The 17,616-nt window shown below is 34.6% G+C and overlaps 2 protein-coding genes across 7 annotated transcripts in view; one reads left to right on the plus strand and one right to left on the minus strand.

Annotated features, from left to right (window-relative positions):
- DCL2 (dicer-like 2) overlaps window positions 1–17,616 on the plus strand; it is a 445,017-nt gene that overhangs the window by 66,608 nt on the left and 360,793 nt on the right. For all 6 annotated transcript variants that reach the window (XM_089801429.1, XM_089801434.1, XM_089801433.1 and 3 more), the window contains exons 5-6: window positions 12,436–12,517; window positions 12,654–12,715. In XM_089801429.1, coding sequence (XP_089657555.1) covers window positions 12,436–12,517; window positions 12,654–12,715 — 144 coding nt within the window. The remainder of the gene's footprint in view (window positions 1–12,435; window positions 12,518–12,653; window positions 12,716–17,616) is intronic.
- On the minus strand, window positions 4,590–7,047 carry LOC149540313 (uncharacterized). Its single transcript, XM_089801439.1, has 4 exons — window positions 6,678–7,047; window positions 5,923–6,560; window positions 5,413–5,818; window positions 4,590–5,281 (listed from the first exon to the last, which is right to left on the minus strand). Exons 2-4 carry the CDS (start codon window positions 6,151–6,153, stop codon window positions 5,220–5,222), a joined length of 699 nt encoding a protein of 232 aa, XP_089657565.1. The 5' UTR covers window positions 6,154–6,560; window positions 6,678–7,047; the 3' UTR covers window positions 4,590–5,219.

The following is a 17,616-nucleotide window of genomic DNA, read 5'->3' on the forward strand; positions in this document are numbered from 1 at the left end:
TACTTTTCACTTTAACAACATTCTCTTGTATTCATCCTCTGTGTATCACTCTTGTAACTTTGTATCATCCATTTCCTTTGACATTGATAATGCTAGGTATCTTGTCCATCTTTGACATCTATGACAATATTTTATGTACCTTTGACATCAATGAAAATAACTCCATTGAAACTTGCTCTCTAAAAGAAACAAAAACAAGCAAAAATAAACAAACCAACACATTTACAAAACAAGGAAAAACAAAGAAAACATCTTGCTTTGACACAAAGTGAGGACTTTAAAACACCTCAATCTTGCAAGGAAATTTGTTTTTGAAAGAAGAACCTTTTTTCATTAGAAGGAATGCGAGTTTGAATTTATTGGTGAACTTAGAACAAAAATCTAGGGCTGCAGCCAAACAAATGGAAAGCAAAGAGCAAAATAATGCATCAAATAAGCAATAAGGACAAAAAATGCAAACAAAACCCAAATCTTACACTTGGAGAGCAAAGAGCAAAACTTGGAGCAAGAAGAAGTTGGAATGAAACTCTCTTTTCCAAAATCGGGTTTTATGAATGTGTTTGCATATGATGATCAATGCCTATGAAAATCATTAACTCCTAGCACCAAGTCACACTTTCCAAGTGCAAATACATATTTTAAATGATGCAAATGTGTCTTTTATATGCAAATCGTGGTTTTTGAAAGCATTTGCATGTCAAAAATGATGTAGATGTAAACACCAAAAGCATTTAACTCCGAATGCCCAAGAAAAAACACATTTTTCATGGTGCATTGCATGTCTAAAATGAGAGTTCAAGTGTGAATCGGGCTTTTCCAGCCTCTGTACATGTCATGTTTTTCCTCAAAACACCCAAAATTAGGGTTTTTAAGAGCAAACATGTATTTTAAAATGCAAAGATGAGTGTCAAACTCAAACATGCAAGCAAATCGGGGTTCTTGAGGCCCAATGCATATTTAAAATAAGTTTGATATGTAGAGAGGAAAATCATATAAACTCAAACGCCCAAATGAAGTGAACTTTTCATGATGAAATGTATGTTCTTGGCGAAAATCGGGTATTTCCAGCCTCAATGCATATTGTATATTTTGCCCTTTCTATGCAAATCACACTTTTGGAGGACATTTTCATATTTCATTTTGGCTTTCTAAGTGAAAGTCACACTTTTCAAACTCATTTGCACATTGCCTTATTGCATAAAAACCCAACCATAGATCACACTTTTTGGAGAGGATTACATATTGCATTTTACATGCAAATGAACAAATCAGAGTGTGCACAATGAAATACATATTTTAAATACGTTTTAAACCTCCCAGCCAAGTTGTTTTGATAGAAAACAAGTAGCTTTCGCAAGCCAATCATGGTTTTCGAAGGTGAATACACATTGCATATTAAAAAATGTCATTTGCAATATGCAATCGACTCCAAAAAGTGCGATTTTCCTCTTGGAGTGAGGAAAAATAAACAAAATCAAACTTTTTGGGTACATCTACATCTATATTTGACTTACACATACTTATTGTTTCTATTGAGCACATGTTTAATTGATTCACTCAAGTGAATCTCACTTTTTGTGGTCCATTACATATTACACAACATTTTTATGTGTGACGTGTAAATGGGTTGAAAAGATGAGATTTTCACTTCAGTGATTTAAGTTATAACAATAAAGTGCGGACATAGTGTCAAATTAGATTAAAAAGTGCACTTTATAACTTAAATGGCTTAAATTATAACTTAAAAGATCAAAAAGTGCAACTATATTACTTAAAAACATGTTGTAAAGTGATTTTAAGTTATAAATTTCAAAGTGCGCAACATGACATCAAAATATAAGGTCTAAAATCTAAAATATGCAATTGGGGTACTCGATTACACATGCAGTTAAACCTTAATAAATTTTGATTAAAAACTCCAATTAAGTCCCAAGATAGCTCAAAATGAGGGCATGCTCGAAAGCAAGAGATTAAAGGAAACAAAAAGACAAACAATCCAAACAAGCACACTAAAATGCAAAAAGGACTTTGAAGGCCTCAAAAATCAAGTGTATGCTACTAGACTTAAAAAAAAAACAACTTGACACGAACCTCCAATAAAAAGACTCACAATATGAATTGGGAAGGATTAATTGACCAATTTTTGCCAATCATATAATGAGTTAACTTAGTGAAATATGAAACTTAATTTGGAAAGTTTCGTAGTGTTTCCTTCATTTTGTAATCACAAAATGAAGGACAACACACATAAGTCAAAATGAACCAATTCTAATACATTTTTAGTTTTACTAACACTATTTAGGAAAGTCCCCTTTGTATTCTTTCCTAGGGCACATCCTTTGTATGCTCCATGGGATTGATTTAGTTTGGGCAAACTAGTTACCATTTTTTCTATTGAATGTAGAGCACGGAAATGAAAATGTCCTAGTCTTCAGTGCCAAATTTCATTTGAGTCAAAAGTCTCATAGATTAGGGCTTGATTGAATCAGTGCAAAGTTTGTAAAAATATCCTTATCTTATTTCTATAGTTTGTGCTTTTTTTGTAGTGGAGTTCTTTGGCCATGCCATAATGTTTCCATCCATAAAGGTAACTCTATACCCTTTGTCTTCAAGAGCAAGGATGGAGATTAGGTCTCTTTTTATCCTTGGTACATATAATACTCCAGTGAGTTGAAGGGAGATGCCGGATTTCAAATTTATGGATCATTCTCTGGTTTTCTCAGGATCATTCTCTGGTTTTGATTTGTTTTCATTCACAAATGAGTCTAATTTATTTTCTTTCAATATCATCATGATTCTATGTTTCCATGATACAAAGTTGTTTTCTGCTTTAAGACAATCCTCTAATCTAGTACACTCAACATAATGAAAAATGAAATGTGATTGCACTTTCAAGAGAGATTAAATATATGTTTTGAATAATCTGAATACTCAAATCTAATCAGATCTTCCTTAGCAAGGCTTTGATACCATGTTAGTTATAATTAGATTTATTGCAGATCTGAACTATATATGTCTCTTCAATTTGTTAATTCTTGAATGGTATGATTATTGACTAATATCTTCTTCTTGCAGGCTGTAATCAGAATATAAATAATCTTATACTTATCAAAAATATAGGAATGATGTATAAACAATATTAAGAAATACTGGTTATTATATTCACAAATCTGAAACTGATTTAATGCTCAATCTCAAAGAGCCTTTCACTAATTGATTTTGGTGGTTCTCTTGGTCGATCGGATCTGCTATATATATTGTTTTGTGGAGACATGTTCATGAGAGGACTTGTCTCCACAAAGTGGAGGCATGCCTGCTCATTAACATGCTTCTTCATTAGTGCCATTTCTTTACCAAATAGCGCCCGATCACTAATTGGGGTTTACATATTAATTTGCACTTAACAAATCTGTCTGTGTTGATAACAAGATCAACAATCTGTATAGGTAATAAATTTGGATTTGATCTAATTGCAGTCTCTGCACTAATGATCATTCGATCTGATTGTAATCACTAATGATCATGCTCAATCAGGATTATATGTGGAACATGAAATAATAATCTGCAATACCGCCATTATACTTGGAGCTATTTGATATTTCAATCTGGTATGTGTATGATAATCAATCTTCAAGTATTAGATCAGAAAATGATAATATTATTTCAAGCAATTTTATATATATATTCTGCATTTTGTCACCACAAAATGTAGGTAATAGTACGAAACTTTTCAACTTAGTTTGCATTTCTTTGAGTTCAGTTCATTATTTAGTTAGTTAGTATTGATCAATCAATTGACCCCAATTGATATAATAAATCTTTTTACTGAAGGCTTTTGTCAAGTCTTTTTAGTTTTTCTATTTGTCGAGCCTATGCTTAATTTTTGAAGCTTTCAACATCCTTTTTCTTGTTTTTGAGTGTGTGATTGTTGGCTTTTGGTCCTTCGGTTGTACTCAAGTCATTGCTTTCGGTTTTCCCTTTGATTCGATCTGATCTAGGGTTTAATTGGAGTTGGCAATCTAAAGATACAACCATTTTAGTGCTAAAAAGTGGACCTTTTAGGTGCAACTTCACGAATTAAAATATCAAGTTATATTTTGAAGTTGACATTCACTTTTTGAAAAATATGTTGTGTTTTAAAGTTACTTTATCATTTTAATTTTTCACTTAAAGTAACTATAGAGCACTTTATGTTATATTTTTAAGTTGAGTTGCTTTATAATTTTTCACTTAAGTGACTATATTAACCAAAGTAACAAGAATCGGAATCGGCAAGGCCGAATTGAATCGTGAATCGGCAATGAATCGGCGATGAATCGGCAAATTTGAAAAAGCCCTTTAAATTTAAAGATTTTAACAATTTAAAACTTATTTCATGCACCCTTTATTGAATATAACTTAAACACACTATAACATCATCAAAGAGAAGTTAAAACTTAACATACATAAACATAGAACATAAAATCCATCACATACGTAACTATGTTATCTAAAATGTAAATTGTAGGCTAGCTGAAGTAAATAGAAATCAACTGATCATAATGATTTAAATCATAGAATGTATGTAAGATGATCCATAAGACATCAAATCATAAATGTATGTAAGAATCTAAGATGAAGATCCATGAAAGTTTGAAACATATGTCTATCAATGATTCAGTATCAATATCTGTAAACAAAATATAAAAACAAGGCTCCAACTCAAGCCTCAGACTCATAGTCATCATCATCATCCTCAACATCATCCTGAAGCTCGGCTGTAGCCTCAGCCTTAGCCTTTGAGTATCTAGTCTGCCTAGTAGCAAGGCGTCTAATGTAGGTCTTAGAGGACTGCTGAGCCATATCTCCCCCATGTAAGATGGGCTCACGAACGTCGCTAGGGCTTGTGCCTGTGCGTGCACGTGTGCGTCTACCAATGCCTGAAGAACGTGCTCTAGCTGCCTCAGCCTCTATATCCACTTGGTCAACCCACGCACAGTCTTCCTCAGTGAAGACTCGATCCACAACCTCTGTGAGCCACTCTGATTCTGGATCAATCTCCTCCAGAATGATCGGAGAGGAGTCAGTGCCCAAAATCTGTCTGATCCTAAGACGGAGGTTGTAATGAACAAAGACAATATCATTCAACTTCTGCACTGTCAACCTGTTTCTCCTCTTCGAATGGATGTGCTCGAACATGGAGCAACTGCGCTCACATCTAGAAGTGCTGCTTGGCTGACTTAGAATACAGATGGCAATTTTTTGAAGTTTTGGGGTTGTGGCCCCAAACATTTGCCACCATCTATTTGCAATAAGGGAAAATAGAAACAATTAGTCTCATTTACAAATTACAAGTTAACTCTAAAATTACATAATCAACTTTAAGTTTAGAATCTAGATTCATGAACATTGAATATGTAATTTAATTTTTACCTGGCTGTAGTGTTGTCTGAGCATTTATGGCCATCCTGCTAGAGAAATGTGGCCCCTCTTTATTGTTGAATTGGTCTAGCTCAACAATCGTAGCAGGGCTATCTTCATCACTACTCAACCTCTGAATCACTGTGTATAAGCCAGTGAGAACCTCCGCATCCGCCTTGAACTCAGGACAGAAACAATATGCCGGATTCAGAAAGTAAGCTGCTGCATGGATGGGTCGATGGAGCTGATTCTGCCATCTCTTATCGATGATGTGCCAAATAGGGCCATACCTCTCCTGCACTCCTGCATATTGGGCTCTGATGGCCTCCTTTGCCCTATCCATGCCCTCATAAATGTAGCCCATAGAGGGCTTCTCCCCATCAGTAGTTCGTAGCAAAGCTACAAGGGGCTTAGTGACCTACATATAAAGTAAAACAAAAAATTTGAGTCAAAACTTAAATATAAAATAATATAACTTAAAGTAAAAGTAAAATACTAAATGTTAAATTGCAATAAATTTACCTTCAGGATTTCTCTAGCGGGTATCCAAAAACCATCCTCATCAAATATGCAATCCGCCACATCTATCCCTGCAGTGGTCGTAGCATAGGAAGAGGAAATCCACTCCCGCCCAACAAACATGCTCCTCAATTCATCCCTTGATGTCAACAAGGACTGCAGGGTGATGAAATTCGAGGCAAACCTCATGATACCTGGGTGAGCTAACTCCTTGCCTTCTGTGTACTTCCTCATTGTGCTAAGGACAATGAATGATTATAAATGAATTTGCATATGTTTTTTGCCCTTTCCACACATGACTTGACAAACTCAAGTTTGCCAATTTCCTCCAACATGAGGTCAATGCAGTGTGCCGCACAAGGGGACCAAAATATGGTGGGGTGCCTCTCCATCAAAAGTTTACTTACAACAATTTTAAGTCAATTAGAAATTCAAATTTCAAAATTCAAATAAATTTATTTTCAAAACTTGAAAAGTTAAAAGTTTACTTGTAGCAACATAACTTGTTGCATTATCCGTCACCACCTGGATCACATTTTGTTCTCCCACCTCTGCTATGACTTCCTCAATAGCCTCACATAAGTATGTGGCATTTTTTACATGTGCGGAAGCATCGATGGATTTGATGAACATGGTATATCCTACAAGTAACAAAACAACGAATTAGAATATTAAAATTAAATGGATCATCAACAAATTAGCATTCAACAAATCAAAATTTACAATTATGTATGTAGGAAAGTAGAATGATCAATCACCTCCACAGGATACAAGAAAATTGAGGAGTGTTCTATTCCTCCTATTTGTCCAACCATCAGTCATGATGGTGCAACCCTTTGCAATTCACTCCTTTCGATTCTCCTCAAGCTCAGCCCTCATGTCCTCTACCATCTCATCCAAGAGGTATCCGCTCAACTCAGCCTCAGTTGGGGCTTTAAACCCCGGACCACAATTAGCAACCGCATCTATCATGTTTTGCCAATAAGGAGCCCTGTCACAAATAAAAATTTAGATGTCAAAGACTCAAATTATAAAACAAGTAGATATAATTAAAGTTTTATTTTTACTTTTACTTTTAATTTTAACTTTAAAGAAAACAAAGAAAAAAGAATCAATTACCTGGCTGCAATAAATGGAATGTTGCAAAAGTACCAAAATTTGCATATTTCCTTTCTGTCAGCATCATGAATCTCCTTGTTCAAATCCATGTCCTCAAGCGTGGGTTAGGAACCAGGAGTAGTGCGGGGCACAAAGTAACTATCCATTCTGTTTTTTCGCACTCTAGGCTGCAATAGGTTGGTGTGGGACTCTGTCTCAGTATGTGACCGACTAGCACTAGCATTAGCACTAGCACGAGCAGAAGAACTAGGATAAAAAGGAGGCCTAGAAGAACCCTCTCTAACACAACCTACGGATGCGGAAGTTGATGCAGATGCAGATGTGGATGCAACTGTAGATGCGGATGCGGGAACATGGGAGCCAATACCCCTTAACCCTTCAAGTTGCATTTTCCTATTGGCTTCTTTTTCAATTTTTTCTAATGCCATTAAGCAAGTGCATTTTGCCTCAGGAGTTTGGTGAGTGCAAATTGTAACATCGTGTCTAGGTATAGCAGCAATGTGGTATTTCAATCTATAAATACCCCCCAGAAGTTATTTTTTCTTTACAAAAAATACATTTTGTTTGATATTTGGTTCTTCCAGGAAACTCTTCGTTATATTTCCAACATTCATCTTTTCTACCCATTGCGAATTTGCGAAAAATGAAAGCAAAGGTTGGTGCAATAATTTTTTTAATGTAAAATATCAAAGTTTGAAGCTCATAAAAGCTACAAAACAACAAACCCTAGTTTGCAACTTAGTAAAAATAAAGAACATTCAAGATCTAAACTAAAAATCTTGAAAACTATAAAAATTTAACAAAAAATGCATAATACACTAAAAATTTAACAAAAAATGCATAATACACTAACATGCAAAAAAAAAATGAGCACTTACCTCTTGCAAATGAGTTGAGGAGTGTTGAGATTGGCTCTTTAATGCTCCCAATGCAATTGATGGCCTCCCCAAATGGATTGCTGATCTCTTTTGTGCTCTTCCTTCTTGTCGGTTAGAAACCTATGGCTTTTCTTTTCTCTTCTTCTCTCTCACTTTTCCTCTCTTCTACTCATGTTAAACAAATAGAAGGCCCTTTAGGGTTATAACAAAGAGAATAGGTTAAAAAGAAAGTAAAAAAAACAAGTGATTTTTAAAAATTTTACAAGTCCATACTTTACTGGCCGCATGCGATTTCTTGGTGATTTTATCAGGCAATTTGGGCAATTTTTTGGATGAATTGCCAGTTTGGGCGATTCAGGCGATTCACCCGATGAAATCGGCGATGGTGATTTCCGACTCCAAAAAAAATCGCCATCCATGAATCTGATCGTTGAATCGCCGATTCACGCGATTTTTGAGCGATTTTCGTTACTCTGATATTAACTATATAGTTTAATTTAATTTTTGAGTTTTAATTCAAAACATTTTAGTAAATATTACTTTTAAAATAATATTTGTACATTATATATTTATCTATATAGTGTAAATATTATTTATGATCCATTTGAGTAATATTTCTTCAAAAATTATATTGACATATGTTCAATTCATCACTTAAGTTGTGTCTAACATGTCTACAAGCACATTTTCATCAAAATATGCAATTGCATGCAAAAGATACGATTTTGAATGAAAAGACAATTTTAAAACATATAAAACATGTCATTAAATGTGTTTTAAAACATGCAATGACTACCAAAAGGTGAGACATGCATATTTGAGTGTTTTCAAATCATGCAGTGACCTCTAAAAGGTGTGATCTTGCACTAAGGGTCATTTGTGAGCAAATTTTAAAATATGCATATGCACCCAAAAGGTGGGGTTTTGCTTATGACCTCCATTACATGTGTTTTTAAAACAAACACTTGCATTCAAAAGGTGCAATTTGAATGGGGAGATTCTATCACATGTTTTAAAAATATGTAATGCACTCCAAAAGGTGAGAGTTGCCTTTAATACATGCATATGCCCTCATAAAACACAAAATTGAAGATTCAAGTGCAAAAAACTTCATGTTTTCTTCCTCCAAGAACAGGTTTTTCATCTAAAATGCTTGTATCTGCCAAATAATGGCTTGAAATCCATCACAGGGGGTGCGTTTTTGAGTTTAAATGCATATACATGCATTTGGGGGTCATGATTTTGCATATCCAAGACAAAAATGACTAAGATTTATGCATTTTTGAGCCACGTTTTTGTAAAAAACTTCCAGATTTGGTTCAATTTTGATCACATTTTGGCTCAAATAGAAGTTGTTTTGAGGTTTTGATCCATGTATATACTATTGGGGAAGTTGTTTCTGCATTTACAAGTAAAAAATGCTTCATTTCATGCCCTCTATAAATCACGTTTTTGCTAAAAACGCCCAGAACTTGGGTTTTTCATTTACTTTTTTACATTTTGGAGCCGCATTTTTGCATTTGAGGAAGTTGTTTTAGCATTCACAAGTTAAAAATGATCAGTTTACATGCATTTTTGACCACATTTTTGCAAAAATGACTCAGATTTTTGCATGAAAAAGGCTCATTTTTGTTAGAAACACTCCAAAAATGACATTTCCAGACCATTTGTTTGGATCAATAGAGGTCATTTTTTAGTTTTAATGTATGCTAATGCCTTTAGAGACCACATTTTTGGCATTTTCATGTCAAATTCAACCATTGAATGCTCATTAATCATTCATTGTTTGCAAGTGCGAGGAAGTCAAATAGTTGTTTGTAAGTTTGGATTTGAGGAGAATTGGTCTTCAAGTCTATAAAACTTACTATTTTGTCTCATTAACCTTCAAGTAAGTGGACATTTTCAGACTTTCTCATCAATCCATGCTTATCTTGCTATTTCCATGCATATTTTAGCTTGAAGTTGCACAGTTGTCCATATATATGCCATGAAAATTGCATTGTTTCTTCAAAAATGATGAAAACTCTCATTTTCACACTTTTTGGATTTTTTTAAAACTCCAAATTCGAATTTGCACTGCAAAGCAACTTTCTTCTTGACATGTTTGAGTTTAAGACCAAAGGCATGCGTTTTTTGCTTGTTTTCGTTGTTTGTTTGCTTGCTTTCTCGTATTTCTTCTTTTGGAAGAAATTGCAAGTCCTTTCACAAAACCCACTCCACCTTCCACGTCTTCGTGGAAGTGCATCATTTGATTCCACCTCCATCAGTACATGCCATAACACATTGCATCTTATTCTCGACATTCGATTACATGTAATCTCACTCTCCATCCACATTTACATGCAATCTCATCCTTCGTTCCCATTACACGTATTTCCATCTTCCGAACCTAAATGCATGTTCATTTTCAATGCAATCCACTTTACGTGTCATGACATTCATAGAACCCATTTTTGACTAAAAGTCACACTTTTAAAGTCAAAAGTTATCATTTGCACACATTCCCATGCGCCTAGCGTTCATTCCTCAAGGCATCTTTATAAGAACTCGTTCTTTTCCCATACGCATTTATATGCCATCCATCTTCCTAAGTCCCATTTAGCCCTCTGCATGTACTTTTCATATCACATCCAATTCATTATATATGCTCCATGAGTATCTAATCAATACTTTGCATATACTGTTCCTTAGAAATCCATTTTGCCAATATTCTCATGGAATTAGAATCCATATCATCCAATGATGGATTCAATCCCATTGAAACTTTCATGTTGCAGGAAGTCAAGATATCCTAGGATTTTTATAAAGAATGAAGACATCCAATAAAGAAGGTGTGCTTCAAATAAAGAAGCTATAATTCATTTGGTCTCCATTTTCCCAATGGTTGTCTAAGAGCTTGAGCTCATGTGGGAATGCGCCAAACACTTTGCTTCAAAAAAAAAAGTTTAAGGTGCTGGAAAGCTATTTCGAGTTTATATCCGGACACCGTCAAAAAGGTTTTCAAAGTCTCAGAGATTCTAGAATGTGCCAATCTACATAGGAGAATTCATGACAACTTGAGCGAGAAAAGTTTGATAACATCAAGTTTTCAAATGACAACGAACAATTAATGAATGAGAGTTAGAGGCTATCAAAAGACGCAACACCATGGTTATTAAGGTGAATTCACTGGCACAAAATAGAGAAACTCTCGATCTTGTGATCATCTGAGATAGCATCGCCAAGTACAAGGCCCTTCAAAACAATCCCTAGGATTGTTTCTTTTCTCTTCCATCTTTCTGCTTCTTATTTCATGCTTTTAATTGAAGAGGATGTGTTATATGAAAATGTGTAATTATATGTAATATGATTTACATGTGTAGTGACATGTAATATAATAATTTATCTTGTTAGTTAAACCGGGTCAAAGTTGGTTGAGTTGCTCTCACTTTTTCCTCCACTTTTTTCTCAACGCCTTTTCCTATATAAAGGAATGCACCCTCATTGTAAAAATCATCTTTGTTGTATGCAAGAAAGCTCCGCCAAACTTGTGTAAGCATAACTGTGATTGTGTAGTACCAATTTGGGAGAAAAGTGAATAAAATAAGCAATTAGATTTGAAGCTTTGATTGGAAGCAATTGTGATAGAGAAATTAGAAGCTTCGATTGTAATTTGTGCCTATTATCTTTGATTCATGTTATTATTGTGTGTTCAATAATAGAGCATAGTGAGTTAAGAAACAATTGGAGTCGGAGCTTTGATTGAGAGCGATTGTGGTCATACATAAATTGAAAGCTTTGACTGTAGCTTGTATTGCCGTCTCAAATTTATGAAAAATAGTTAGAATTTCCCTACTTTTAGTAATCTATGTGCCCCAATGGCAGAGGTTTTTCTTATAGAATAGAATAAAAGTCATTTACTTTTGGAAGTCTTTGCGCCCCAATGGTAGTGATTTTTTTCTTATAAATTAAACAAACAAGACTTAGAGCTAAACCGGTATGCTTATAATCAGTCTTTGAGTTGGCGTTGGTTTATCGGTATCACCGTTTTCAGCTACTAGATAGAAGTGTAGTTAGAGAGTTCATCTTGCCCATTATTGGCTTTGAAAGTAAAGTCAATTTTTTTTGAAAGATTCGAAGAAAGAATATTGGTAACACCCGTTACAAAATCTCTCAACTTCTTGCTTACCTTAAGTTGATCCAAGGAACAGTGAGAAGGGGGAGCCTTCCCTTTGCTGTAGGAGAGACTTGTTCTTATATGCTATGGTTGTTCTACCTATTTTGCGAGTAGATTTTACCCAAAACTGTCGGTTGCAAAATATCCACCCAATATATATATCAAACCAATATGTTTTGTATTTGTTCATCGCTTCTATTGTATGTCCTGAGCCTTTTTAGGTATCTTGTATGTTTGTTTAAATATTCTTGAATTTCTACTATATTGGAAGGTGGAAGATTTCTATATTTATATAAACAATATTAATATTATTTGATATATTATGATGGAGTCTCTATATGATATCATTAATTGTTCTTACAGGAATTTTATCACAGACAATCCGGAAAATTGAAGAATCTTCCTAGAATATTTGGAATGACTGCATCTCTTGTGTCTTCAAGTGGTAAGATGTGTCGTCTATAGTATATTTGCAGTGTATAAAGCTGTTTTGTTGTAGACAATATATTTTTTCAAGTTAAACTTACTGTCTTTGGCATGACACATTTTTGAAGCATGTAAATTGTTGTCTTTAACTGCAGGAACTAGTTCATCAAGTTGTGCACTTGAGGTTCGGCAGCTTGAAACTATATTGAATGCAAAGGTTGCCAGCCACATTTTAACTCTTGATATGATCAAATCTTTTGAGAGTGAATTATTTTCATATATTCAAGAAAATACTTTCTGGTGGATGTGTAGAGTGCCAAAAGAATGTAATTAGCTAAATATCAAAATATCTTAAAATTAGCAGATTTTTACTGTGTAGACTGTGCTTTCTATTCTCAACTTCCAGAACATTAAAATAGTACCTCTTTAATAGGTGTTGATGAGACATGGGACTTGTATATTTGTAAATGATTGATGTAGATATTGGATGCCAGAGGATTTTTCAAATTAATTGCATTTTCATTACAATAAGCTAAATATCTTTAAAATGTTAGTCAATTAATATTACAGAAATATTCAAAAGCCACATAAATGTTGGTGTGCATTTATTTGTTTACTTTACTGGAGTAAAATTAAATCTATTGTGTTATTAATTTTCATTAAAATGGTGATAACATGGACTGATTTAAATACTCAAAGTGTCTACCAAATTATTGTAGAGTAGAATGGTAACGCATGCTTTATCTTGATAGAATAATACAGAGTTTTATTATGCTTTAATAAGGTCATACAGAGTATTTGTAATGCATGCTTTATGCTTTAATAAGGTTGGACTAAAGGAGACTTGAAAATTGCTCCTAGAGTTGAAGTACATTCCAATTAGAAATTGAATAGGATTATCCAATACGTCATAATTCTCTTTCAAAAGTCTGGGAAATTATTTTTTTTTGCTCTCCAAATTACAGGTTATTGAAACTGAATTGTAGATGTGCTGGCTAATTACAGAGTCAAACTAAGGCCAAAAAAATGGAAAGACAGCATCTATTTGAGAAATAACTCTCAGACCCTTTCTTAAGGAACTTTATTATTGAGATGAGATAAGAGAGCAGGTGATGCTTCTTATATTGTTCATGCCATCGCCAAAGCATTCTGATGTTCCCTCCCATCAGTTATAACTGGATGAGCAGAGTTAATTGGGATTAGTAACTCATCTACAGCCGTATTTGCAACATCGATTCCATGCATCTTGTTTGGTTAGTGGCCCTCATTAATTCGTTCAAGAGTACATTTGGAATGAATTGAGGCTTCGATCAGCTAATTTTCGCTTGTGAATATGTTCATAATTTCATCCAAGTATAGTATAGGAGAGATGTAGTTTTCCATCATTTTATCATCACCACTTGCAAGTAGAACATGTATATCGATTTCTTCCTCTGGATTTTGGAGTTGCATTTTGGAATTGAAATAAGCAAGAGGTTTAGTAAAGAGTGCGAGTGGTATCAGACAATTGGAGCTCCTAGTAAATATTCTCAACTCAAATACTAGCCACATTGGTCCATTGGGTGGTTGTTCCAGTAAATGTTTATCTCCATTTTGCTAAAAATCAGAGAGTTATATGTTTGGATACCAGCAAAGGTGTTATGTAGGTGCGAAAGATAGTTTTTTTCGTAAAAGTTTGTTGGGGTTATCAAGAAATTCTCACTGTATAAAAAAATGAGGCAGAGACTTGAGGTTCTAATGACATAAAGCTTAGTTTAGCTTTAACAAATATTGTCAAGTCCTGTTAAAAGATATCCTTTAGGTTATCTATAAAACTCCCATCTAGTTTCCAACAAGAAATCAATGGTAGCTTGCTTAACAGAGTTTTTCCAAAGTGTTTTACAACTCTCTGTGATTCTCAGTGTCCCCAAAATGAGGGCCTTGCTAAATAGGGAGCAAGGAGCAATGCTTAAATTTAGCTTATAATCAAGTTCAAAAATCATTTTAAAAACATACTTCCCAGAAATCTGAACAAGTTTGTCTTTTGCTCATTGACAGGTTATAAATTATTTTAAAGTAACCTTTTTGTGAAGGCCTGATTCGACCTGCCAACACCATTACAACCTGCTACTATAAAACTTTGCATTTGAAAGAAACCTCTGATTTCAAATAGTCTAATAATGTTGTTGGTGTGAAAGATCCTGGCCCGGTATTTGGTAAAATTGCATGTGTTTTTAATCAAATATTTGACAGCAAATTTGGTGATGTCTTTAGGGTTTTGTAGTTTTTTTTGTTTTCAAAGATACTTCTAATTTTTTAAATTATTTTTCAAATATTTTAAAGAAAGTATGCTAAATACAACTGTACTAAAAGGAGATGCTGGAAACTATCTTTTCAGACTAATGTAAATGCTCCACAAACACATAGCAAAAAAAAAGAATAAAGTAGCAGATTCAATTTATTTCTTCAATCTAGAAAGCATTTACAATGGGAATCGTACCAGGCCTAAAGATTTGAAATGTGAATGCTGGAAGATAAACACTACTCCAGCTAGGCACGTGTGCTGGTTCTGATGAATTCAGGGCATAAATTAATGACTAGCCTACAAATGTAGCCTCCAGTATTGATGCAGGTGACTGAGTAAACTGTACGTCCTCTTAATAAGCTGATGTATGACTGTAGACACTCCGATCTGCCAATATATGGTGATTCCTACCACCTGATGCATCCCATTCTGCAATTTCCATTACCACTATTCAGTGCCCAGTTGAAAAGCCAAAAATTAGGAGGTGTACGATTAGTATGAAGCCTTCTAGATGAGCTTATGTCACATGCAATGCTCCAGAACTACATTTTATGTAACAACTATGCTGCTACGCTCTGATGTCAAGATAAAATCTCTCATTCCAGCTATTGTAGTGCCCAATTCCTCTACATTGTGCAGGGAATAAATTACTTGTGGGCTGGGGGCTATGTCTCACCCCTTTAGCCTGATGATTGATGCCCTCAAACCTTGAATCTGCTCCAAATGTGCATTTGCAGGCTCCTAAGATATCATTCCGAAATGGACTCAATTCTCTATAATGGAAAATGGCTGCCAAACCACTCTTTTTTAATCTTTCCTCATGAAGGTTTGGTCAAATTAGGTTTTACTCCAATCTCTACCACATTACTAAAAGAGTTAATACAAGCCCTTTCAAAAATTACGATCACCGTGTCTCTTAATTTATTAAAAAAATTGTCTTATTTTTTATTTTTAAATATTTTTTTGATATTAATTGGCTGAGGCCTTTTGTTATATTTTATTAAATTTTAAAATTTTTTACATTTTTTCACCTCCACTCAATGCAGGCACTAGAGGAAAAGAACAAATGAAAGAAAAACTTCAAATGTAGCCCTAGATATATATGTTTTTAATTTTATTGAGGCATAGAGGTCTTTATTAAAAAGCAGTGGGTTCCAAGACCTTTATTATTATTAATAAGGCCCATGTCTAATTAGCATAACTTAGAAGTTGAGTGCTTAGGAAATATTTAATTATTTCCTTATAATTTAAATAATATCCAAAACTCACAATAAGATGTTGTTCAAAGTGATGATCTCTATTGTTGATTGCGCTCTTGCCAATTGACAGGCAATTTGTCCTAAATTATAGGAACTCACCCTAAATTTTCAGAACTGCCATAGGAATGTGTCTTTGCAACACTCTTTGAACCCTCTAGGCAAGTCCCCCAACCATCTCGTTGGCATATGGGAACTCAAGTGATAGCCAAGCTACCACTCTTAAATTGTCACCAAGAAAGGGGATACAATCCTCCCTTCTTATAGATTGCTTGTCCATAGGCAATTCACCATTATACCTCAACCATCCCAAACAACCAAAATCCAGAGCATTGCTCCTACTGCTCCACTTAGATATAATCATCATGTTGCCTCGAGACCTAAAACAACTCATCAAAATCCCACGTCGAATTATAACGCTATCTTGTAAGGGAAGGAGGCAATGTAGACTACTTTATCAGAATAGAGTATCCATCCATCAACGCAGATCATCCCTATAAGGTGAAGATGAATGCCCTCATGCCCAAGAGTATCATTGCCTTTTGTAATGTCCTCAATATTTTTAAACAATTTAATAAAATAATTGTGTATGGCCCTGAAAATTAATATTATTATTCTCAAGCCCTTTTTAAACTCATTGTTGAAAATGTTGGCTGTACACATTTCTAATCCTTCAGGAAGTTTCCCGGAGCCATACATAAGGCTGGGATAGTTATTTTTATGTTATGTGAATTAACATTAGAATTTAGTTGTCTACCATTTCAGAGGTGAAAGATTATCTCTTATTGGTGTTTGTAGTTTCAATGGGAACCATCTCTCACCATCTTTTGCTTGACGAATCTATTTTGTGTGGATATTCTATAGTGGTTATCACAAAGTTGTCTTCTACATTTGTGTGATTTTCTAAGTAATGTGTTCTTGAGTTAATCTTGATTTGATGTGCATCTATATCTCCTTGTTTCCATTTTGTGCGAAAGTGTTGAAGATGTAAAACATAAACATCCAAATTTGAGCGTGCATGGAGGGGCTGGGACCATTGTGTGGGTGCCTTATTGTTAACGCAGGACAACTAAGCACTATACGGGTGACTCAATCGCTGTAGAACACCAAGATCACTGTATGGGTGACTAGTCTGTGCACGACGTCTCATCTTTTGTATGGACCATAATCTCACCATACAGACAAGTGGAGTATATGCCCCATGACTAGTCTTACCATTACCTAGTCTTACCATTACCATATGTTTGGCAATAACCATTATGTGATTGAGTAGGACGGACGAACGGTGCTAAAGGAAGCTACCAAAGGGTGCCCTACAACCTAGAAACATTCAATGTTATTAGAGTTGGTGATTTTGCTAGCTTGTCACGTTGTGGATGCAGGTTTACACCAAAAGGAGGTATTGTTACACTATTAAGGGAACTAACCAAAAGCCAAGTGCAACTCAAAGAAACTATGATAAGAGGGGTAGAATGACAATGAATCATGGAAGAGACGTTGTGGAAATTGGCAAAAGGGAAGACAAACAGTTACAATATGTGCATGGAAATAATTTCGTTACAAGGAGAGAAAAACCTT

Source organism: Cupressus sempervirens, chromosome 9 (genome assembly GCF_028749045.1).
Source record: "Cupressus sempervirens isolate cs-2001-9-10 chromosome 9, ASM2874904v1, whole genome shotgun sequence".
NCBI classification, from domain to species: domain Eukaryota; kingdom Viridiplantae; phylum Streptophyta; class Pinopsida; order Cupressales; family Cupressaceae; genus Cupressus; species Cupressus sempervirens.